Raw genomic sequence first — 25,505 nt, forward strand, 5'->3', positions numbered from 1 at the left:
AAACATAAATGGGTTTGAAAGATTTGTGTTGGTTATTAAGCAGTATGTAGAGGGTAAGGTCCCTTTTGACTTCGGCTAACTTTTCAGGAATGATTCAAAAGAGGTAATGTCTCTAAGCATTGCCTCCTGTTTCGAGGCAAACCAGGTACCTTGCTTTTCACTAAAGTGGTCAATCCTGGGGAGCTGCTGGTATTGTTGGCATGATGCCAAGGGTCTTGATATTCTCTGACCTTTACTTTAGAGACTGCCTAGTGCTACCTTGGGAGCTGTAAACCAGTGGCTAAAACACTGATTCAGGTAGACCAAGGAGGAAATCATGACTGATCACCAACCAGCTTCTCATGGCAATATTTGTAGTGAACAGTAGGCTTTTCCACTGTAGCTTATATACAGGTGGCATTGAATATTTGCATTTAATTTCCACCCACAATTTGAGTGCCTGGCTGAATGGGTTTGCGGAGAGGTCAAAGTTATGTGGCCTGAACATAAGTCTTCAAATGAGAGAATGACAGTCCACAATTTTATATGAATTTGAACAATATTTTCTTTGATACCTTATCAGCATGGTTCACAAGCAGGAGATTCTGGCACACAATAGTCAGGAGAGGAAATTAATTCATGTGGTTGCAATATGCCCAAACCATGAAATTTCCATGTAACCCCAGTAATCTTTAAAATGAGTTTCTAAACGAAGGGGAATTTTAATGTCACAGACCTCCCATATACTGTAAAGGAGAGCAATAGTAAATAAATACACGGATATGTGCTGTGGCTATGTATAAACTGTTTAAAATTTTGACTGTACTGCATTTTCAATTTATGGGACAGCAGCCCATCTGCCTTATCCCCTTTACATAACATTGTTGATTTGTTTGTAGCATTTTGTGTGCTGTTTCACCAAACAGGAATTGTTGAATTTCACTTCTCAAAGTGTGCAGCTCCCTATATATACACATCTGCATCCTTTCCTGTTGTTGCTTAAGTCACATTATATTTTAATCCTATTTTTTTAAGCCTTATTCAGTCAGAAACGAATGCCAATTTCTAATGTCATAGCACAGGTTCCTGTTGATATGATGGTCAACATTTTGGAAAGCTATCAAGACATGTCGGATCCATCAATCTAAAACACAAACCCAATAGACAATAACGTGTTAAACAATAGAACACAAACAATGCATCCAAGTAAGTTTCAAACAGATAATTTATTGGTCAGCTACAAGTAGGAAAATACATTAGTAAAGAAAAAAAGACCCTGTATATAAACAGTTTACTAGCAAGTTAAAATTGTACGAAGAAAGTTTCACTAAAAGGAACAGCAAAAGCCCTTGTTTACCATCTCACTGAATTCAGGTTCTCATTTATCTTTTTGAACTAATAAAGAGCTGCCGGTAGATAAATGAACATTCTTTGAGCTTAGTGCAGATAATGTGCTGGTATTTGTACATGAATGGTAAACAAGAGTTAGTCCAGTGCATTCACAATTTACAAAATAGTGTGAATAAAACAATATACTATTCAGACATGACAAGAACATACCAAGACAACCATCACATGTGCTTTTTAATTTCACAAATAAAAAGGAAAATGAAGAGCTATGAAATAAATACTGTCACAAGCTGAAGAATAAATAGTTAACTTTGTGCAGCTAAATTGCTTTACCGCTTAAATAGATCTGTGGAATGTAAAAAGGGAAAGATACCAACTTATTTTTTAGGATTCACTGAATAGTTTTTCTTAAATGTTTGGGATTACAAAACAATTCATTTTTTAGAGGTTGTAGCAAAACTTCAGCCAGGTTAGAAGTACATTAAATTCACGCTGACAATATCAGAGTGAATTATAGATTCAACAAATGCAAATCAGTACTTTCAATACATCTACGTTGCCACTTTAAGACGATATTTGTCACAGGTGCATATGTATTACAATGTTTGTATTGCACTGTTTTATTACATTTTTCAGAAGTGCAATACGCTATTATGTGGTGTGCACTTATTTCAGCTTCCCTCGATTTCTAATATACTCTGCAGGTGGAACTTGCTCATGGCAAATTAGGAGCACTTAAGTGGCTTCTTAGAAGGAAGTCACTGCTCTTTGCACATGAATAGGGCAACAGAACTCTAATCCACCACCCCAAATGAACTACAAAACCTGAAATGCTTTGATTGAACACTCGCAGAAACACTGTCTCAACAATGCACATTTACTTTACTAAAGAAATTAATCCACAGGTATCATGTAACTAGCCAATTTACATAATTGAAAGTAAGAAGATCAGTTAATAAAAGGGTTTATTGCAATTTTGCCTCTTAACATTCAAGGTTGTGATGTGGTTAGTTTAGTACTATACAAGAAATGCAGTATATTGTGAAATGATTGCCTCTTGTTTGGGAGTTTTACCTTTAACTTCTTCCATCTCTATGGTCTATATCTTGCAACATTCCTGTCAACATGTCTGGTTTTAATGATTATAAACTTCCAAATTGGTGTCAGAAGTCAACTGACCACTATGGAGCATCTTCTCCAAAGGACAAGGCTAGAATCACTATGTTTTGATGACAAAGATCATGCATTACAGCCACTTACTTGAAACGCAAGACAAATCGAAAACAAACGTAAAGCTCAAACCTTTAGAGATGAAAAAATGCAATGTACCTTTGATTTCCCCTCTGCTTTGAAGAATAAGTATCTGATGTAACGCTCTTCTTGTCTAACAATATTTCTGGATTCATATTTATATAATAAAGACCACCCAGAAAGAGTTTATTCCAGTTGATAAGCCAACTTGGCTAAACATTACTGGTGAATTGTCATGATGCACAATAGCAAGACAATGCTAAGGAAAAGTCAACACCTTTTATTCACACTTTACAAAATAAACTATGCATTGAATCAACAACACTAGTACCAGCATTTAATGCATGGAATAAAAATTGGACAATTTTGGTATTTGCACAACAAAAATTAACAAATGACTAAATACAGGTCCCAGACAAATATTCACGATCAAAATATTTTTCATGAAAAACTTAAAATGCAAATCTTGTGCAAAACATATTTAATAGTTTGATTTCTATTGAGAAGGTAGCTGTATCAAACACATTTTGGCACTGTAAGCCCTTCTGGTAAAGCTAGTTGCTTACAGCAGCCTGCTCAGTGTTCAAACTAGTTCTTAACAGTTCTGGTATTCAGAAAAATGTAAATTCTCAGTATTTTCATATAATCCATATTATTTATCTGCCTGCAGATGAAACAAAAGACCATATGAAAAAACTTCCAAAAAGTCCATTCATATCTGAACGTGGTGTTAAACTGACTGCATCAGAATGACTAATACAAAAAAGAATGAACTTACTGTAGAGAGTATTTACTCTGAGCTTTGCACATACAAAGCAATGGCACAATGATCTATAGTGAATTAACTGCAGCTTGACACATTAAAATATGACCTGGTCACTTTAAAAAGATCTGAATAATTGTCATGGGGACCATGAACTGAAAACACATTTTACAATTTACAAGGCTTCATAACAAAGTAACAATAATTCCTCAAGGAATGATGTTCACCACACCCCCACCACACCTCAAGACATAACTTAACAAGTCAAATCTTTTCAGTTACATGATAGTATTTTTACTCAGCAAGCGATGGCACAAAAAGCAGTGCTCGGGTACATTGAGCTAGAATTTTTGCACCCATATTTCCAAAACTGGTCCAAAATAAGATGTTCAGTGCTCCACAAAGGAAACAAACCCTTAGCTTTATACAAAATATCTTCATAAAATTCACAAAGGTTAACAGTGTTTTTAAAATAAGAAGCTGCACAGGTCTTTTTCTGCATGCAAAGGCAGTGCACGTTAGAAACAAAAAGTAAAAGCAGGCACAGTGAAAATGTTGCAAGCATTTTAAAAAGTGATTAAGACAAAAAGAGTCATAATTTTACAGCTGGAATACAAAGCTCATAATGCCCACATTATTTACATTTGTGGTTTCATACACTTTTGTAGGACATACATTTTAGCTTTTGTGTCTTGATGCAGTAAATTTGATTTCAGTGAAAAGTAATACTTTATGGTCCAATCATGTGGTTTTAAAAAAAGCAAAGTTCTCGATTTAAAACAAAACAAGAAAGGCCAACTTAACAGTGCAAGTCATCAGCAGTAAAAAAAAAACCTGGTGCAGCATCTTTCACAAGCTAACCATTTTAAGCACATGAAGGATAAAACTGTAGCTTTACTTTACAATACAATCACATTTCCGAAATCAGATTTTTTTACAGTACAAAAATCTCATAAATCAAGTTCTGCCTATACAGTCCAATTCTAAATTCAAAATCTATTTTGTACAAATAAATCTGTAAAAAGAGGGGGATGAACAACAGAAGAATGATGTAAATGCTATACCTGGCCTATAAAATGAGTGACTGATTTCTGTGCAAAGAGAATACTGTATATCAATTCTCAATTTCAAGGCATGAAATATTGCACCAGACAGAAGAAACTGTATGAACGTCCTTACAAATTTAGCCTAAGAGCACAACATCCCATCAGCAACAGTACATGAAATATTTTGGGATGTAGAATTCTTGAAAGCACCAGGCTGTCATTTTTTGTTTGTATCAAACATTGAGATTTAATATTAAGTTTAAATAAACAAAATAATCCCTGTTGGCCAACTCTCACTCATATTTTCTTTAAACTTTACAGTATGAAATCAATAGAAAATCCTACAAGGTCCCCTCACTACCTCCTTCCAGAAAGATGGACTCCATTTATTTGGGGCAAGTAAGGCAGTAAAAGCTCCAGTTGTGAAAAAAGTGAGAAGTGATCTGAAGGAATGAGTGGATGTGGACAGCCGCTTACATTGTTCTCTAGAAGCCAGTGATGGTCCAAAGGTCCGAGAGTGCCGAGTACATTTAACTGAGGTTTAGAATAGAAAATGTAGTCTATTATGCCCTACAAAACAGAGAAAGATTTTGTTGAGAAAAGAACTACAAATTTTAACATTCATATTAACCACACAATTCTATTGTAAAACACTCAAACATGTGACTATAAAAGTATATATGCGTATTAAAGCTCATTTTTTAACTTAATAAAAAAAATAGTAAACAGCCTCTAGCAGTTTATTTTCTATTAAACTCAAAATAGCAATTGTATAAATAAAGAGGATGTGAATTCAATCCGCTCTCATAGAAGTGGCTTTTTAAAGCTGTGTTTTACTGGGTTTTGTACTTTAGATTCAAGTTTAAAAACAAAGATAGAAATCAGTTGGAGAAACATTTGCTGGGCTCATAGGGAAATATTTCAGATCCAACAGCGCACACCTCCGCATATATCCTATTGTTGAGTGGCATAGCATTATAATACTAACATTCCCAGAAGAGACCATAGATGTGAGAGGTTTCTAACCATGACCCAATAACAAATATTACCTTCAAAACAAATGATGAATGAGTTACTTACCTTCTGGTAGAGACATATTCCAGTTGTAGATTGCTTACCACTAGAATTTCCCTCAGGTGTCAGTCTGGATCCGAAGGTTTTTCATTAGCAGTACCCCTGCACGTCGGTAGGTACATCGGTCGGCTCCATGTGCATGGGGGTCGTGCTCACCAGAAATGATGTCACGGGACCTACAATGACACCACCCATGCGCGCTATCAGTTCTTAACACGACTTTACATGCTAGGAGCGCAGAGCAGTATGACCTGGACCACTGGTGCATCAAAACTAGGGACCTTGGAGTAGGGGGTGGGGTGGGGGAAGAATCCCTATACCTAGAAATCAGATCGCTATGTGGAAGGATAATTGGAGAAGTAAGGAATCTACAACTACAATAAGTCTCTACAAGATACATCCTTATCGGATGTAAGCAACTTACTCATCTGAGAGACTTCTAGTCGTAGATTCCTTACATTTAGAATAGATACCCCAGCAAGATCACCCCGGATGAGGGTATGCGATCAAAAAAAAAAAAATCACATGAGGAAGTCCTTAAGGACCGAGCAGGGAAAGTACCCGTCCCGCCGGACTTGGCTATCCAGGTAGTAGTCTCTAATAAATGTGTTCATAGATGTCCATGTTGCTGCGTCAGATGTCCAGGAATAGGACTCCGCATTCTAACGCAGTGGTTGCTGTTCTAGTAGAGTGAGCACCTAACCCCAAAGCATGTTCCTTCTTTGACAATGCATAGCACAAATTAATGCAGAGGACAACCCATCGAGAGATGGTCTTTTTCTGCACTGCCCGACCTTTTTTTGGCAGCCACATGGCCAATGAAGAGTTTTTCGTCCACCCAGAAGTCTTTGAACAATCAAGATATAAAGACAATGCACGTTTAGGGTCAAGGCCGGGGAGACTCTCCACTTCGTTGGCAGGATGTGGGGCAGATAAAAGGTGGGGGAAGGGTAATGGAATGTCCCACATGAAAGGACATGACAGTTTTTGTGTGAAGCACCACTTTATCTGGATGGACAGACAGAGGCTTTGATGATAGAGCCTAGAGCGTGCTAACTCTGCAAGTAGAGGTGATGTCAGTTAAGCAAGCTGTCTTAAGGGCTAGCATCCTGAGAGGGGAATTATGAAGATGCTTGAAAGCAGCAAACATAAAAAAAGTCAAGGCCAAATTTAAATCCCATTGGGGAATTATGAAAGGAAACAAGTGGTGAGTAAGACCCTTAAGAACCTATTGACAAAGGGAGATTTTAACATAGAAGGCTGATCTGGAAGTCGCAGAAAGGCAGAGATAGCTGAAAAACAACCCTAAAGGGTGCCCAAAGCAGAACTCTGCTGGGCCAATGCAAGTATGTACAACAGAACCTACGAAAGACAGGCAGAAAGAGGATCAGCCTTTGCTATGCACCATGCCACAATTTTGTTCCACCTACAGGCGTATAGTGTTTTTGTGGAGGGACGTCTGCCTGCCAAGATGACATCACAGACTTCAGGTGGAAGGTCGGAAGTAGTCAACTGCCACCACTAAATCTCGTTGCAAGGAGGTGGAGACTGGACAGATTCTGGTGAAGAACAGTACCCTGCAACTGCGACAGAAGGGGCAGACTGATTGGAAGATCGATGGCCTGGCGCAGAAGGTAGATATACCAGACTCTTCGTGTCCAACCCGGAGCAACAAGAATAATTTGAGCTCGGTCACGCTTGATCTTCTTGAACACTTAGGGCAGAAGTGGTATAGGCGTAGAGGCAGTCGAAGCTCCACTTGTGACGAAAAGAGTCACCGAGCGAGAGTCGCCTTAGAAACTCCAATGAGTAATACTGCTGACATTGCACATTCTCTTCGGAGGCGAACAGATTTAACCAAGGCTCTCCCTAGCGCAGAAGGAGACCATGCGCCACAACTCTGAATAGAGATGCCATTCGTGATAAATCACGCACATACAGCTGTATTCGTCTGCTTTGGCGTTCAGAGACCCCGCCAGTTGGTGAACCACCAGGGATATCCTCCGATATACCAGCCTTGTGCAGGGAGAGAGAGCCTCCCGACAAAGGGTCCACAACCCCACCTGCCCTGTTTGTTGAGGTTTCAAATGGCAGTGGTGTTATCTGTAAACACCTGCACTACTTTTCCTTTGAGATAGGGAAGGAATGCCTTCAGTGCCAGTCCGATCACCCAAAAAGTTCCAAAAGGTTGAAACGCAGGCCGGACTCAGTCAGATCTGGTTGGGGGAAGGGAGAGGTATCTGCCTCTGCTCCAATATTGATTCGCTAGCCACCACTGCAGATGCTGTACAGTTCTCTTCGAGATGAACAAGTTACTTACCTTCGGTAACGATATATCTGTAAGAAACATTAGTTAGTGTTAGATTCCTTACCTTAGAATATCCCCAGGCGTCAGTCTGGATCCGGAAACTTTTGCGTAGCAGTACCCCTGCGCGTCGGTAGGCGTCGTCTGCAGGCGTCCCCTGCGGCTCCGCGTCCGTCGTCGGCGTCGTGCGCCGTGATGACGTCGCTGGAGTACATAGACGCCGCCTCCGCGCGCTGACGTCAGTTCTTTGCACACAGCATTTCCGCGCCAGGAGACGCAGAGCCATGAGAGAACCAACACTGGTGCCATGTACAAACTAGGGCCCTGAAAGGGATGACCTTAACCCTAGGTATCAGTTCGCAGAACGGGGAGGATGGGTGGGTTCGGTAAGGAATCTAACACTAACTAATGTTTCTTACAGATATATCGTTATCGAAGGTAAGTAACTTGTTCATCTGAAAGAAACACGTTAGTGTTAGATTCCTTACCTTAGAATACATACCCCAGCAATACCAACCCCGGTGGTGGGTCTGCGAACCAATACAAAACTACACCAGAAAGTCCTGGAGGACAGAACGGCCAAAGAAGCCATCCCTCCGGACTTGACTGTCCAGGCAGTAGTGCCTCCCAAAGGTGTGCAGCGAGGCCCACGTAGCCGCCTGGCAAATGTCCTGCAAGGGGACTCCCCGGCCCAGGGCAGTAGTAGCCGCCGTGGCCCGAGTGGAATGGGCCCTCAGCCCAACAGGAGGCTCCTTCCGAGCCAAAGAGTAGCACGCTTTGATGCAGAGGACGACCCATCGAGAGATGGTTCGTTTACAAACCGCCCGTCCCTTCTTCGCACCCACGTAGCCAACAAACAGTTGGTCATCCACCCGGAACTGGCGTGTGCGATCCATGTAAAATGAAAGCGCACGTTTTGGGTCCAGACGATGGAGCCGCTCTTCATCCTTTGAAGGATGCGGAGGCGGGAAGAAGGAAGGGAGGGTGATGGACTGCCCGATGTGAAAGGCCGAAACAACCTTGGGCAGGAAAGAAGGTCTAGTCCTCAGAACCACCTTGTCAGGATGAATGGACAGGAAAGGAGGTTGGACAGAAAGAGCCTGGAGCTCACTCACCCTCCTGGCAGAGGTGATGGCCACCAGGAAAGCCGTCTTTAAAGTCAGGAGACGGAGAGGGCAAGAATGAAGGGGCTCAAAGGGAGCACACATCAGGAAAGTTAGAACCAGGTTCAAATCCCACTGAGGCATCACAAACGGAACAGGTGGAAACATGTGAGTGATGCCTTTCAAGAATCGAGTTACAATCGGGGATTTGAACAAAGAAGGCTGATCAGGAAGCCTCAAAAAGGCTGAAAGGGCAGAAAGGTAGCCCTTGATAGTGCCCAGAGCAGAGCCCTGCTGGGCAAGAGAAAGAAGAAACAGAAGAACCTCCGAAAGAGGGGCAGAAAGAGGATCCACAGCCTTTGCTGTGCACCATGCCACAAATCTGTTCCACCGACAGGCGTATACCGACTTAGTGGAGGGACGCCTGGCTGCCAGAATAACATCACAGACTTCAGGAGGCAAGTCAAATGGCCTCAACTGCCGCCGCTCAATCTCCAAGCATGGAGGTGGAGACTGGACAGGTTCGGGTGGAGGACCGTCCCCTGCTGCTGCGACAGAAGGTCCTCCTGAAGGGGCAGGCGGATCGGGGGACCGACTGACATGCTGAGTAGCTCGGGATACCAGTACCTTCGAGCCCAGTCCGGAGCCACAAGGATAACTTGGGCCCGGTCGCGCCTGATCTTCTTCAGCACTCTGGGCAGAAGTGGTATAGGCGGAAAGGCGTATAACAGACCGCAACTCCACTCGCGCCGAAAGGCGTCGCCGTGCGAGTGCCGTCTTGGAAACTCCAACGCGCAGAACTGATGACATTGCGCGTTCTCTTCTGTGGCGAATAGATCTAACCAAGGCTCTCCCCATTGCAGAAAGATGCCTTGCGCCACGTCCGAGTTCAGACGCCATTCGTGATCCATCGAGCACCGACGGCTGAGTTCGTCCGCCCTGGCGTTCAGAGAACCTGCCAGGTGTTGAACCGTCAGAGTCACGCCCTGACGTTCCAGCCATTGCCAGAGGCGCAGAGCCTCCTGGCAAAGGGTCCACGACCCCACTCCGCCCTGTTTGTTGCAGTACCACATGGCGGTGGTGTTGTCGGTGAACACCTGCACTACACTCCCGTTGACAAAGGGGAGGAATGCCTTCAGTGCCAGACGAATCGCCCGCAGCTCCAACAGATTGATATGGAGCCGGGACTCCGCCGGAGACCAGATGCCTCTGATCTCTGCCTCTCCCAAGTGGCCACCCCAGCCCTGGAGGGACGCGTCCGTCACGACAACGTGCTCCGGTTGGGGAAGGGAGAGGGACTTGCCCCTGACCCAATCGCGGTCCATAAGCCACCACTGCAGTTGTCTCGCAGTGCCCTCCGAGATCAAGACGTGGTCGGACAAGTTGCCCTGATGCTGGGCCCACTGAAACTTCAGGTCCCACTGCAGAGCCCGCATCCGCCACCTGGCGTGATGCACCAGAAGGATGCAGGAAGCCATCAGTCCCAGCAGCCGCAGCGTCAACCTGACCGAGACTCGGGATAGCGGCTGAAAGATGGGAATCAAAGCCTGAATATCCCGAACCCGCCGTTCCGGAGGATAAACCCGAAACTGCGCCGAGTCCAGAACCGCTCCGATGAAAAGGAGCTTTTGAGAGGGACACAGGTGTGATTTCGGCACGTTGATGGAGAACCCCAGGTCGTGCAAGAGGTCTGCCGTCATCTGAAGGTGGTGGACGACTGTCTGGGGCGAGCCCGCCTTCAACAACCAGTCGTCTAGGTAGGGGAAGACTGAAACCCCTAACCTGCGCAGATGGGCTGCGACCACCGCCATCACCTTTGTGAACACCCGTGGGGCGCTGGTAAGGCCGAAGGGGAGCACGATAAACTGAAAGTGCTCCTGGCCTACCGTGAACCGCAGGTAACGCCGGTGGGCCGGCAGGACGGGGATGTGAAAATAGGCGTCCTGCAAGTCCAACGCTACCATCCAGTCTTGCGGGTCTAGAGCAGCCAAGACCTGAGCTAACGTCAACATCTTAAACTTCTCCTTCCGGAGGAAGCCGTTGACGTTCCTTAGATCCAAGATAGGACGTAGGCCCCCCTTGTCCTTCTTGGGCACCAGAAAGTAGTGGGAATAACAACCACGCCCTACTTCTGGCCCAGGAACGCGCTCGATGGCCCCCTTGGCCAAGAGGGCCGTAACTTCCTCCTGCAGAAGTGTCAAGTGGTCCCCCGACACACGGTGGTTCTGCGGTGGCATGGCTGGAGGAGAGGTCTCGAAGGGGAGGGAGTAGCCCCTTCGGACAATTTGCAGCACCCACCTGTCCGAAGTGATCGTGCGCCAGTGAGCGTGGTGATGGCGAACCCTGCCACCCACTGGCGTCACATGGGGCCGAAAGCACGGACTAGGAGGATTTTGGGGTAGATGCTGCGGGGGAAGGTGTGGTCTGACCCCGCCGTTGTCCCCGACCGCCACCACGGCGGTTTCCACGGCCGCCACCGCGTTGGAAGGATTGTTGCGGCGCGTGGCTGGCAGCACGTGTGGGGGCGCCCCTTCCTTGGCCACGAAAGGGACGAAACGAACCCGGTTGCTGACGCTGGGTCGAGAGACCCAAGGACTTGGCCGTGACCCTGGAGTCCTTGAAGCGTTCCAGCGCGTGGTCCGCTTTGTCACCGAACAGGTGACAGCCATCAAACGGCATGTCCATCAGTGTATTCTGGACATCAGCCGAAAAATTGGCGGATCTCAGCCAGGCGTGACGACGAATCGCCACCGTCGTAGACATAGCTCTGCCCAGCGAGTCGGTCGTATCAAGACCACACCGAATTGAATATTTCGCTGCATCTCGGCCCTCAGCCACAGCCTGACCGAGCTTTGCCCGCACCTCCATGGGGCATTCTGGCAGCAGCTCCGCGACCGTATCCCACACAGAGTGGGTGTAGCGGCCCAAGAGGCAGGCGGTGTTGCAAGACCGCAGGCCCAAACTAATGGACGAGAAGACCTTTTTGCCAAACTGGTCATACCTCTTGGATTCCCGGTCGGGCGGGGCCGACGGGAATGCGGACTGGGAGGTCGAGGCCTGGATCACCAGACTCTCAGGAGTGGGGTGGGTAGACAGGTACTTGGGGTCGTCCGGACAAGGACGGTGGCGCCTGGCCACGTTCCGATCAACAGGCGCACCTGAAGCGGGCCTGGACCACGTGCCCAACAGAACGTCAGACAAGGCTTCATTAAACGGCAGCAGAGGCTCCAGTGGGCATGACTGCGGTTTGAAGACCTCGGTGAGGATGTTAGGCCTCACGGCCGCGACGGGGAGCTCAAGGTTTAAGGCCTTGGCAGCCCTCATCAGCACCACAGAATAGGCAGCTCCCTCCACCGATGCCACGGAAGGAGGAGAGATCAAACCAGGGTTAGGGGAGTCGTCCAAACCACTGGCATCCCCCAAGTCACCTGTCCAGTCCGGGTCATACTGGCACTCGCGAGCCAGAGGGTCCTCGGACCCCTCCCAACCTTCACCGTACTCCTCATCCTCTCGGTATTCGGAGTCAATGATGAAGACCGGCTCCTCGGGGTTCATGGGCCCCATCGGCGCCGGGACCGGCGTCGAGCGACGCCCGTCCGGCGCCGCGTCCGGCGTCGGAGAAGGTAAGGGGACGGCGCCGCCCGGAGCCGGCGTCGGAACCCCACCGCCGGCCGGAACCGGCAGCGGAGAACCGGCGCCGCGCGGGGGCGGCGTCGGGGGTAACCCCGATGGCAACGGCGCCGGGGAGGCCGGAAGACCAGCCGGCGCCGATCCCGAAGGCCCCTGCGGCGCCGGGGTCGGAGCCGTCGGCGCCGAGGCAGGGACACCCGAACCGCCAGGGCCCCCAGACGGTAGCACTGGGCCCGAAGGCGCCGTAGGCCCCGTCGGAGAAGCGAGCGCCCTCATGGCCATGAGGAACGCCTCGATCTCCTCAGGCGTCGCACCATGCCCAGGGACCGGAGGGTATGAGGCAGGCCGCGCCGGCGACTCTCGCGGAGCCGCGGGGTTGGGGTCACCCGAGCCCCCGGCCGCATCGCACGAGCGTCGGGGGGAGTCGGGGGTACGATGACGACGCCCCGACTTCTTGTGCTTCTTACCTGACGAGGATGACGAGTGGCGTCGACTTCCGGAGCGCCCGGCGCGGCTCCGCGACCGCTCCCTCGAACGCTCTCTCGACCTCCGGCCGGACCGGGACCGCTCCCGGTCCCGACGTGGGGCCGACACCCGGAGCTCCAGTAGCTTGCGGGACCGCTCCCGCCTAGCCTTGTTGGTAAGGGCCCGGCAGTCGACGCAGGAGTCCACGTCGTGGTCGGGGCCCAGACACCGGAGGCAGAGGCGGTGATGGTCTGTGACCGACATCGTGCGCTCACAGCCATCGCAATTCTTAAATCCTGGCATCCTATCAGGCACAATAGAGAAAAAAGACAATCGAAAAACTTGGTCAAAGACCGGAGTACTGCTCTTCAGATCTGCGTCCACTGGCGCGGAAAAAAGAAGAACTGACGTCAGCGCGCGGAGGCGGCGTCTATGTACTCCAGCGACGTCATCACGGCGCACGACGCCGACGACGGACGCGGAGCCGCAGGGGACGCCTGCAGACGACGCCTACCGACGCGTAGGGGTACTGCTACGCAAAAGTTTCCGGATCCAGACTGACGCCTGGGGATATTCTAAGGTAAGGAATCTAACACTAACGTGTTTCTTTCAGATCTGGAGGTATCTGGAAAGATTTCCCTGATGCTGTATCTGAACTTAAGGTCCCACTGCAGAGCCTGCATAAGCCAGCTGGCATGATCCACCAGCAGGATGCAGGAGGCCATGAGTCCCAGCAGCCTCAGTCATTCTCACCGAAATCCAAGATGGAGGATGAAACATCGGTATCATAGCCTGAAAATCCCAGACTCGCTGCTCGGGAGTATAGGCCCGGAACTGCAATGTGTCCAGAATCACTCAGATGAAAGGAAGCGTTTGAGAGGGAGTCAGGTGCGACTTCGGCATGTTTTAAGTGAACCCCAGCAAGTGCAGGAGGTCCGCTGTAGTCTGGAAGCAGGAGAAAGTAGCCTGGGGTGAGCCCACCTCAAACAGCCAGTCAAGGAGAAGGGGAAGACTGGCACCCCTTATTTGCGCAGATGAGCTGCGACCCCCGCCATCACTTTCGTGAACACCCGAGAGGCACTGGTAAGGCAAAGGGGACCACAGTGAACTGAAAGTGCTTATAGCCCACTATGAACCGTAAGTACTGTGGGAATATGGATATAAGCGCCCTACAAGTCCAACACCACCATCCAGTATCCTGGGTCGAGGGTAGAAAAGACCTGGGCCAAAGTTAGCCTTTTGAACTTCTCCTTCGAAGGAAGAAGTGGAGGGTCCGGAGGTTTAGGACAGGTCACAGGCTTTTGTCCTTCTTGGGCACCAGTAAGTAGTGGGAAGAACAAGCACGTTCTATTTCTGGCACAGGGACCTCTCTATGGCATTCTTGGCCAAAAGACAACTTCCTTGCGGAGAAGCGCCAAATAATCCTCTAACATCTGGTTGTAGGAGGGTGGCATGGGGAAGCGGCAGTCTCAAAGGGGTGGGGAGTAGCCCCTTCGGACTATCTGCAGAACCCTACTATGGAGCATCGAAGGAGAATGCAGTTCCTTCTAGGGTGGGGAATGAAGAGAAAGAGGCTAGGTTGGTCAAAACCCTTACTCAGTAGTGAGTGTCTCCCGAATTTGGGAAGTGGGGCACTCACACACCCATTTGGGTGTCATGCTTCATCATAGGGCTTGCTCATCAGGCCGGCGTTGCAATACCGGATGGGCACCCTATGAGGGGCTCTTTGTTGGAGAACATGTTCCCAAGCCGTATAGGTGAGGTGCGTGCGAGGGGCCTAGTGGTGTAGATGTGAGGTAATGGGAGGAGAAATAAAATGAGGCGAGGTGGTGCTCCAAAATGAATTTTAATCTGCGAGCCCACTCATCTCAATTAAAATCAGAATAGAGATACAGCCGTGTATAATGGTCGGAGGTGTCTATATGTGTGTAGTCCTGGTTAAGATGTTTGCCTTAAGTGTGTAAATCACTCTGCAATTCTTCAGGATGTATCTTGATGCACTATTCACACAGATGGTTGGTTATGGAAAAGGAACTGTTCACTCTGACGACATTTCAATGAGGTACCTGAATACAAATCATGGGACTAACCTAATGAGATTCAAAAAAGAGAAAAACAACGGTACATGAATAAGGTATGCACATAAAACAATAATGCCTCGAAAATTAAATTAAAAACATGCCACAACGACATGCACAAGTGGTTAGTGCAACTCAAGAGGTGCATGGCCAGACAAACCTAATAAGCAGACTTGTGGCACACGTGACATACAAAACATACTGGTGTCATTGGTGGTAGCCAACCACCGTAGGAAATGGCGCAATTGCACTCACCCAATTCTGGTTCAAGTCACACCTCATCAATAGTTAAGCAGAGCAACAATGGTTACAAAAGTTACCATCATGCTGGTTTTGAGGAGAGAAAGGGGGAAGATAAAAACACGATGGGTATAAGCAAAGATGGAAGGCTGCCCAAGGATGAGCCTCTTGTCAAAAGTGGCATAGGCCTCTAGTGCCAAAGAGGGGAGGGGGGCATGGACAGCTTACTTACAGTTTTCCTGGAAAACAGGTGCCGGGAACCTACCCCTCGCTCTGCATTGTTAGGAGGAAGCGAGGTGTCTGAAGCCGGTAGGTTTAAGCAGCAGGGAAACGACCTGGAAGTGGAAGGTCGTGGGACATCTGCAGAACCCACCTGCCGACTCGATGGACTTCCAGCAGAGGTGGTGATGGTGAATACTGCCTCCGACTGGCCGATGATGGGCCTTAAACATCACACTAGGAGGGTTTAGAAGCATGGGGGAAAGAGTTTACTGGCCCGACAGCTGGCTCCCTGACCCACAAGGATGCTGGGTCCCACGTCTGCAGCCACGCAGAGGCTGGACAGATTGCCCGACTCGGGGCAAGACAGAACTTGGCTGGGCACCTCTTCCCTAGGCATGAAAGGCAGACTGAGGGGGAAGGGTTGGAACCATGAGGCCCAAGGATCTTGCCGTAGCCCTAGATTTCTTGAAGTGCAAATCTACCTTCTCGCTAAAAAGGCAAATTCCATCAAAGGGCATATCCATCAGTGTAGATTAGACATTCCCCTGAAAAGCCAGAAATTCTTAACCAATCGTAGCGTCGCAATGCTACTGACGAGATAACTGCTCTGCCCAGTGAGTCGGTGCAGTCCAGTCCACAACACATGGTTAATTTTGCTATCTCTCTCCCATCAGTAACTTCCTAAGAGAGAACGGCCCGGGCCTCCTACAGGCACTGGTAACCGTATCCCAGAAGGTATGGGAGTATCAGCCCAAGAGGCAAGTGGTATTCACCAAACGCAATGCAAAGCTAAAGGAAGAAATCATCCTCATCCCAAGATTGGTTCCAATCTGGGGGAGCAGAAGGGAATGTGCCTTTGGAAGAGGAGGCTTGGACAATCAAGCTCTCAGAGGGAGGATGCTGCATAAGGAACACTGGGGCACTCGGCAATGGTGGCAGGCAATTGCACTATCCACAGGAGCCACTGTGCTGAGCCTGGACCAAGTGCCTAGAGAGATATCAGTGAGGGCTTTATTAGAAGGCATTAGAGGTCAAGAGGTAGAGGCTGTAGGCTGAAGAACCTCAGTCAGGAGATTAGCCCTCAGTGTCACCGAAGGAAGATAGAGGCCCAGGACCTAGGACCCCCTTCTCACCACCATTGCCCCCTCCTCCGTAGTCACGGTAGGGGAGAAAGCAAGCCAGTGTCAGGGAAAGTGTACAACCCACTGGCCTCACCCAGCTCTATCCACCAGTTCATGGGGACTTCAAGCTGGTCTGTTAAAGGGTCCAAGCTGCCCTTCCCAGCCCTCTACCACCTCCTGGGTCAAAAACACAACCAGGGATGAACACAAAGACAAAAGTCCCTTCTGGCGTCTGAATAGACATCAATTGATGTCGGTCCGGTTCAGCGTCCAAGTCGAGACGAGGACTGGGTTGATCCCGACCAGTGGCATGTCAGTGTCGGGACCATCGCTGCCCAGATAGACATTGGGGGAAGGTTGGAACGAACTAAGTCGGTCCAGATCAGATAACAGATCCATGGGTGGCCAAACTGAGCCAGGTTTTCCAAAGATGAGGTGCAAGGCCTGATAAAATTGACAAATTGGGCGGAGAAGTGGGGATGAGCAGAGTCATCTTGGAATGAGGCTCCTGATAAAGCAACGATGCTCTGTGTCCTGCCTCTCGTCAGCCAACGGACCGTGTAAAGTCTAATAACGCCTATGCTTCTTTGACTTCCTGTGCTTACCTGAACATCCCGAAGATTTCAAATAGGTTGAGGAGTGCAGGCTACGTGACGGTTCAATACCTTCCTCTCAATCGAAAATTTGTAGAGACACTGAGCCAAGTGCCGGGCTTACAACAGCTTTCGGTACTGCTCCAACAAAGCTATCAGATTCATGGCCCAATACCGAGTATGACTTCGGGTCATGGTTGCGCTTCAAACACCAGTGGGGACACGAGGTGCGGAGCAGTCACGGACATTATCAGATGACAGGATCCGCAGGGATTGAATTCAGTCCTACGTTTGGGACATTTCGATGCCACCAGGAGTCCAAAACTCGGAAAAACGTCAACAAAAGTAAAAAATAAAATAAAAAAATAAAATCGAAGTGTATCCAAAAAAACTGCTATGGGGCTGCTCTCTCTGGATCTGCGCTTACGTTGGCACAGAAAAAGAAACAACTGGCGCGACCCGACGGCGTCTATGTAGGTCCTTCAAGCAAAAGTGAATGCTGTTCCTTTAGTTATGGTGCCTAGTTAACTTAGGTACGCGAGCCAACCACCAGCAAGTGGGTGGTGGTGGTGGTAGGAAAGTACTAGGAGGAGGAGGGATATGGGCATCCCGCTCTTGTGGAACTAGGGTCCTCCAACACTCAGCAAGCTAGGTGTCATGCTTCATCATCTGGACCTGCTCCTCGTTGGGTCGGTGCTGCAATACCTAATGGGCACCCGCAAAGGTGCTCTTTAGCGGAGATCTTTAGTTCCTTAGCCATATGACGAAGTGGGGGGGGGGTGTGGTCCGTGAAGGTGTAGATACAGTGAAGTGCAGTGAGTGCCTTTAAAAAGGTTGGATATATCCAAACCTATTTGTATTCTGGTTGGTAATCCACCTCGTTAAAAACGTGTAGAGTGGCAGCTACCCTGACTTAGGGGTTCTGTTGAAGCTATGCTCATCTCTTGGGGTCAACATGTTTGTTGCTTAATACCGTGGCAATTCTTCAGGACCTACTATGTGAAAGTTAAAAATATCTACACTAAATGGTGCAGCTAATTGCCAACTACCACAGGAAAACACTACATCCAGTCACTCCAGTAGTGCCATTCGAAGACCTAAGGAAACAATGTACAAACGTATACATCAGTTCTCATAAGTTCTTCTGTACTATATTGTGAATATCCCAGAAATTGCGAGATGTTCGCCTCATAAATTTCTTAATGATTAAAACATTTCCATTGGCGTACTGTACGCAGTCATAGTACAGTGTACACATGAAATCTGGGCGTGGTAGTCAACCCCAGCTGCATTATAAAAAACTACAATTAAGAGCTATTCAATCATACATCAGAAGACATGTCCTACGTCAAGGACTGACTAGTAGCATTGGGAACAATCATAACTAAACATAAAGGTAGCACGCTAATCACATGCAACCTTGAGGGTAGTGCCAGTTGTAACATAGTAGGGGAGGCCCATTGTTAGTGGGCAAGGGGTGAGTAAGAGGTCACCTGAAAACTCACATCCCTTTTGCAGGATAAATGCTTCTGCCGGTACGATGAGTAAATCGAACACCTCCGAGTATGGCGTCCTGAAAGACAAATCAATAGCAGGGCCAGTGCGGAGGGCACAGGTTAGTGGTGTGAGTCGCCTCACAGGAGTGTCCATCCACTCCTTGGTATAGGCAGACACCCGCCACATGTTGACCCCCCTACTCTGTACCGCCACGAACTGCCAGCAAACGGAGGTCATGGCTGAGCACTGCCAGTGTGGGTAGCCGGTGCCCACACTGAAAGCGGGTGGTGGTGGTCCGGTGGTCACACCGCCCAGCACCTGGCCAGCCCCTTGACGTGCGGGGAGTTGGACAGCGGGAGGGAGCGCTGCGCACCAGTTAGCTGGGGTGACAGTGCCTTTCCAATAAAACCCACCAGAGGTAGCGTTCGCACACTGCTAGGTTGCGAAGTGCTACCCCTTTATCTACAAAAGTACTCACATGTACAGTGGGGGGACCGCAGTGGATCACCTACCCTCTTCGCCCGTACTGGGATGAATACTCCTATCTCCGGGTGGAGTAGAAGTAGCATTTCTGGGTCACGTACGTGTTAGCGGGGAGGCGTAAAACCAGCGTGGTGAACTGTAACACGCTGTTGGGTAAGGCACGTAAACGGCTCGTATTCATAGCCATCATGGGCTGTGCACCAGTGTGTACACGGGGGTACAGAAGGGTGAGGTGTGGCTTAACTGTCGTATGTGTGGGACAAATTAACCAAGGAGAAAGAACCCACTGGGTAAATACTGTCTGCACTACGTGAACTGTCGTTTAGTGTCTAAGTGAGTATTGTGTGTGGTGCTAGCCCGCAACCCTCATGGCAGCCGCCTGTTAGTCCAATGGCATATCAAAGTTAAAAGTGGGCTATGGTTGGTAAACAGCTCATAGTGGGGGCAGAACAGTAAAAAGGGGATGAAAATTAATGTAGGGTCATGGTGATGACAGTGGGTGCTGATGGCTAGGAGTACCCTTCGGGTACACACGGAGGGTAACATACAAGTGGATCACTTAAGTCGCAGTAGTGACAGTGAGTCCCACCTGTTGTGTACATAGATCGGCGTGGCTCTGTGTATTGCTCGATGACTGAAGGTGCTTGCATGGCAAGTATTCATAGGCGGTGTAGGTGTACCAAGGTCATGCACATCATGGAGCTTCTGGTAAAGAGAGAGCTTAAGCATACATACATAAAACCAGTGTTCATCTGTTGATGAGGGCCGTCCACGGAATGTCATCGTTCAGGCCATGGATGGATGTGGATAAACAGTGTATCCATTGTTGTCCTATCCTAAAGAGTGCCTGTTGGGTGATCTTCGGATGGCATTCTAATACCAACTATTGTAATGATTCAAGGTTGTGTGTCCCTGCTCTAGGTACTGTGTGTACATTCTGGTTGTGACCCTTTGGCATCTGATATTGCTCTTATGTTCCATGATGCGGGTCCTCACTGGTCTCATTGTCATACCCACATACATCTTACCACAAGGGCAGGTAACCAAGTAGATGCATTTAGGGGTGTTGCAGTTTGTGAGTTTCCTCACAGTCCATGTGAAGGTGTCTGACAGGGCTAGTGTTTTCACCACTCTGGTCTGGTCACAGACACTACAACTGCCACAGGGGTAGTGCACAGTGACGTGTGGGAGGCCCCAGAGTGTTCTTTGTGTCTCCTTCTGTATGGTGTGGGTCTGGTGTATACAATCACAGCTTTCAGATTCTTCGTCCTCTTAAAGGACAATCTCGGTCGGGGGGACTCTATTTCACCCGTGTTAAGGATCCCCCAGTGTTTCCTGATAATTCCTTTAATGTATTTGGAATTAGGTGTGTAGGATGCGATACAAGTCAGTGACTCCGTGGGCTCTCTGTGTATTTTGCAAGAGTGTTTCTCTGGGGTTGTTGAGTGCTCTCTTTAGCCTCTCTGTTTTAGATCATCTTCAAGTGCCTTTGACTCCACTCTGTAAATCACTCGTGGAGCTGCAATTCCGTCTGAGGCGCAAGAATTGCCCAAAGGGGAAATTGTCCTTAAGGGCCCCCCGGATGGTGGCTCTGGTACAATAGTAGGCTATTCCTATTGGTTGGTTTTTTGTACAGGTTAGTGCTGAGGCCTGTTTGTGTTAGTTGTAAATTGAGGTACAGAAAGGGTATGCTGGTCTCTGAAATGGTGTGTGTGAATCTCAGGTATTGGTTTTGAGCCTTCACCCACTCACAAAATTCCTCGCAGGTAGAGCTGTCACCCCGCCAGAAGATGAGGATGTCATCAAGAAACCTCTACCAGAGGGTGTGGTTGTTAATGTATGAATTATTGATGTTCCTGATGACATCCTCTTCGAAAGTGGCCATATAGAGGCAAGCCACACTGGGAGCGAAGGTACTCCCCATGGAAGTACCTTGTGACTGATGGAACATCTGTTGTTGGTACTCAAAATAGTTCTCAGTGAAAGCCAGTGTGGCACACCCCATGACGAAGGAGATGGGTGTGGGGGAGCTCTGTTCCTCCTTGCTAAGCCATGCCTCCACAGAACTGAGTGTCTCTTGTTAGGGGATATTTGTGTACAACGCTTCAATGTCTAGGGTGACTAGAAGGTTGATGTCATTGATGTAGTCTATTTCCTCTATGATGCGTAATATGTCAGTGCTGTCTCGCACATATGAGGGGGCCTTGTTAACGATTGGCTGCAAGAAATGGTCGCAGAAATGAGACTATGGCTCCAAGAGTGACCCTATTTCTGACACGATGGGCCTCCCTGGTACTGGGGTAGTACCCTTCTGGATCTTCGGGAGTGTGTAGAAGGAAAATGCTACTTACCAGTATGCATCTGTTTTTGGCATGTAGGGCTGCAGAACCACACCATCTGGTGGTGGGCCTAGATGATTATACTTTGTTGTTGTCTTGGAAGAGTCTTTGTCTGCTAGGTGACTCCTCCCTTAGAGCGTAGTGCGCATGGGCATCCACTCCATCCTCAGATTGTTTTCGCCATTGGGAAAATGATGGAGTTGTATCATTACAGATAAGGATGACCATGTATTGTGTATCTAAATAAGATAGTACTGGAACAGATATGAGTAGCCGGGTGGGCGTGTGTGATTCTGCAGCCCTACATGCCAAGAACAGATGCATACTGGTAAGTAGCATTTTCCGTTCAAGGCATATGGGCTCCAGACCACACACTGTTGAATAGATTGCACAGCAGTTTCTCCCTTAGCGGAGTCACCCACATCTGTTGCAGTAGTTTGAAATAATGTTTTTAGTACAGCCTGGCCCACATTTACTTTTTGTAAATGTGTGCGTAGTAGACCATGTAGCTGCTTTACAGATATCATCTAGTGGTATGTTTCCTAAAAATGCCATAGATGCTCCTATCTTGCGGGTAGAATGAGCCCTAGGAGGGATGGATAGAGTGAGTTTTGCTTTTGGGTAACAAATTTGAATGCACTTAACAATCCATCTGGCAATGCCTGATCTAGAAATAGGATTGCCCTTATGTGGAGGAGAAAAGGACACAAACAGTTGTTTACTTTAACAAAATGGTTTTGTCCTATCAATGTAGTAGAGAAGCGCTCTTTTTACATCCAATGTATGTAGAGCTCGTTCTGCAACCATTTGCGGTTGTGGAAAATATACTGGCAACTCAATGGATTGATTGAGATTGAACGGTGAAATGACCATCGGCAGAAACTTTGGATTTGTCTTGAGAACCACTTTATTATGAAGTTGTATAAATAGTTCTTGAATTGTTAATGCCTGTATCTCACTCACTCTTCTTAGTGATGTAACTGCTACTAAAAAAGCAGCTTTCCATGCAAGAAACTGTAACTCACACTTATGCAATGGTTCAAAGGGTGAACCCATAAGTCTTGTGAGAACAATATTTAAATTCCATACTGGAGAAGGTGGTATTCTTGGAGGAATTATTCTTTTAAGTCCTTCCATAAACGCTTTGATGGCAGGTAACTAAACAATGACAAGTGTTGTCCGTTTTGGAGATATGCTGCTATAGCAGCAAGATGCAACCTGATTGAAGAGTATGCTAAATTTGTTCTTTGTAGATGTAAAAGATAGCATATGATGTTTTGTATGGAAACATCTAAGGGGTTAATGTTATTTGTGCAATAAACAAATCTTTTCCATTTTGCTGCGTAACATGCTCTAGTGGTAGGACGCCTTGCCACTTTAATAACATTCATGCAATCAGGAGGTAAGTTCAGATATCCAAACTCCAAGTGTCAGTAGATGTGGGGAGAGTTTTAGTTTGTGATGTGGTGCTACAGAGAGCTGCAGTAGCGTTGTGTATCATGGCTGTCTCGCCCACGTTGGTGCTATTAGAATCAATGTGAGAGAATGTTGCCTTAGTTTGCGTACCACTAATGGAATTAGCAGGAGAGGTGGAAAAGCGTACACAAATTCGTTTGACCAGTTCATCCATACCGCATTGCCTTTGGATAATGGGTGTGGGTACCTGGAGGCGAAGCTTAGGCATTTGGAGTTGCTTTGTGTGGCAAACCGATCTATCTCTGGTTGTTCCCACACTTGAAAAAATGGCTGAAGAACTTGAGGATGAAGTTCCCATTTGTGTATCTGTTGTCTCTGACGACTTAACAGATCTGCCAATTGATTGTGAACTCCTGATAGATGTTCTGCAAACAGAAAAATGTTTTGAGGCCACGTACCTTGTACTGTGTGACTTTGTAAGTGCGCTCCCCATCCCGTGAGAGATGAGTCTGTGGTCAGTATTTGTGGAACAGGCTCTCCCCTGAGGCGGAAGCCGGGGGTTCTACTCTGTCCCTTTGGTTGAATTTGCGGTGAAATTGTGGTAACTTTTTTAAAACGTTGTACATATTTTAACTGTCGCGCTTTTAAATACCACTGTTTATTTACGCTTCTCGAGTGCAAGATTTGCTTTGCACCGAGGCGCGCTTCACTCACCCTTTGATCCCGGCGTGGCCGATTAGGGGCTGACGACGCGGGGTAAAGGCGCCATCTTGGAGGGAGAAAGGGTTGGCGGTCCAGTGGCAGGACGCCTCCCGCCCTCCCGGATATTTAAAGAGTAGTGCCCATCGTTCTGTGTACTTGTTTACTCTCCCCTGAGGCGGAAGCCGGGGGTTCTACTCTCTGTCCCTTTGGTTGAATTTGCTGTGAAATTGTGGTAACTTTTTTAAAACGTTGTACATATTTTAACTGTCGCGCTTTTAAATACCACTGTTTATTTACGCTTCTCGAGTGCAAGATTTGCTTTGCACCGAGGCGCGCTTCACTCACCCTTTGATCCCGGCGTGGCCGATTAGGGGCTGACGACGCGGGGTAAACGCGCCATCTTGGAGGGAGAAAGGGTTGGCGGTCCAGTGGCAAGACGCCTCCCGCCCTCCTCGACAGGGTATAAAATAATGAGGTCATTCCGTCCGCGCAGCGGGCGGGCGCGCCGAAGGCAAGCCCGTCTGCGCCCGTCCGCGCCGGACACGGGCCTAGGGCCACCACCCCTGGCTCTGCCAAACTCACCCGCCTCCCACCCTATACTCACTCTATGCTAATTGATTTACGTCCACAACTTATGGAAGGATGTACCAGATACAGCCTGGACTCTACATCTCCCACTACCATTTTAAAATGCAAGCACTGTCAGGCTGCCATCCCCCTTCTAAACAAACCGGCGGGAAGCGACAATCAAAATCAGATAACACAAAATTCTACAATTGCCCTCATTAATGTTCGCTCCTTGGCTAAACACAGGCAAGAAATTGCTGATCTACTTTTAGACAGGAACATTGATATAATGTTCCTGACAGAGACCTGGATGGATAAAACATCGGATCCAGACCTCGTGATAGCCGTCCCCAATGGATTTAAAGCCTATAGACAGGACAGAACAGGCAAAAGAGGAGGTGGGATAGCTATAATTGCCCGGGATACCTTCAAAATTCGTACCGCGGCAATACCTACCACGACATGTGAGGCGCTCCAGTTTGATATTTACCTGTCTCCTTCTTATAACTTTAAAGGCATGTTATTATACAGACGACCTGAGATTGTCGGGATTTCTCACAGAAATTGCCACTATCTTAGAATCCCTTGCAACCGAGAAGTCCATAACACTGCTAGGCGATTTTAATTTCCATCTGGACTGTAATGGAGATAAAGCCACCATGACCCTGCAGTCAGAAATGGAGGTCTTCGGCCTATCACAGCTGGTGACGGGACCTACCCATACTGCAGGGCATACTTTAGACAGAATATTTACCAATCTAGAAGATTTGCTAATTACGGACGTCCTTCCAATGACTTGGACTGACCATCATTTGGTATTAGGTACTATAAAAACTAGCGAAGCACCCATTCTTAAAGCAAACCCCCCCCCCCCCCCCCCCCCCCCCAGGCAGGAACCTTTTAAGGTATGGAAAGATATTAACATTCCTAACCTTAAGATATCACTAGACAACTCTAAGCCTACCCTGTCTACTGATCCAGAAATAGCTACAAAGCAATACCAAGCCTGGCTGGATCAGGCTACTAACAAATTAGTACCAGTTAAACGAATGTCCAGGAATAGAAGTTCTCCTTCAGCACCCTGGTATACAGAGGAACTCAGAAAACAAACAGCTTTGTAGAAATAAAGAAAGGCACTGGAGGAAAAACTATGACGATGACAGCAAATATAAGTATAAGGAGCTTCTAACCCAGTACAAATTCTTGATCATGGAGGCCAAAAAAAAGTACTACAGGGAGCAAATTGAAAGCGCAAAAAATTCTAATAAAAATCTCTATGAG

At 47.7% G+C, this 25,505-nt stretch overlaps 1 protein-coding gene across 1 annotated transcript in view; it reads right to left on the minus strand.

The window, feature by feature from the left end:
- Positions 1-1,186: 1,186 nt before the first annotated feature.
- Positions 1,187-25,505, minus strand: part of CNOT6 (CCR4-NOT transcription complex subunit 6) — a gene marked incomplete at its 5' end in the record, with an annotated part of 237,081 nt that continues 212,762 nt past the window's right edge. Inside the window, one exon of the mRNA XM_086949985.1 lies at positions 1,187-4,959. Within this exon, the coding sequence (XP_086806111.1) occupies positions 4,747-4,959 (213 nt within the window). The remainder of the gene's footprint in view (positions 4,960-25,505) is intronic.

The sequence above is a fragment of the Lissotriton vulgaris genome, unplaced genomic scaffold (genome assembly GCF_964263255.1).
Source record: "Lissotriton vulgaris unplaced genomic scaffold, aLisVul1.2 SCAFFOLD_3061, whole genome shotgun sequence".
NCBI lineage: Eukaryota > Metazoa > Chordata > Amphibia > Caudata > Salamandridae > Lissotriton > Lissotriton vulgaris.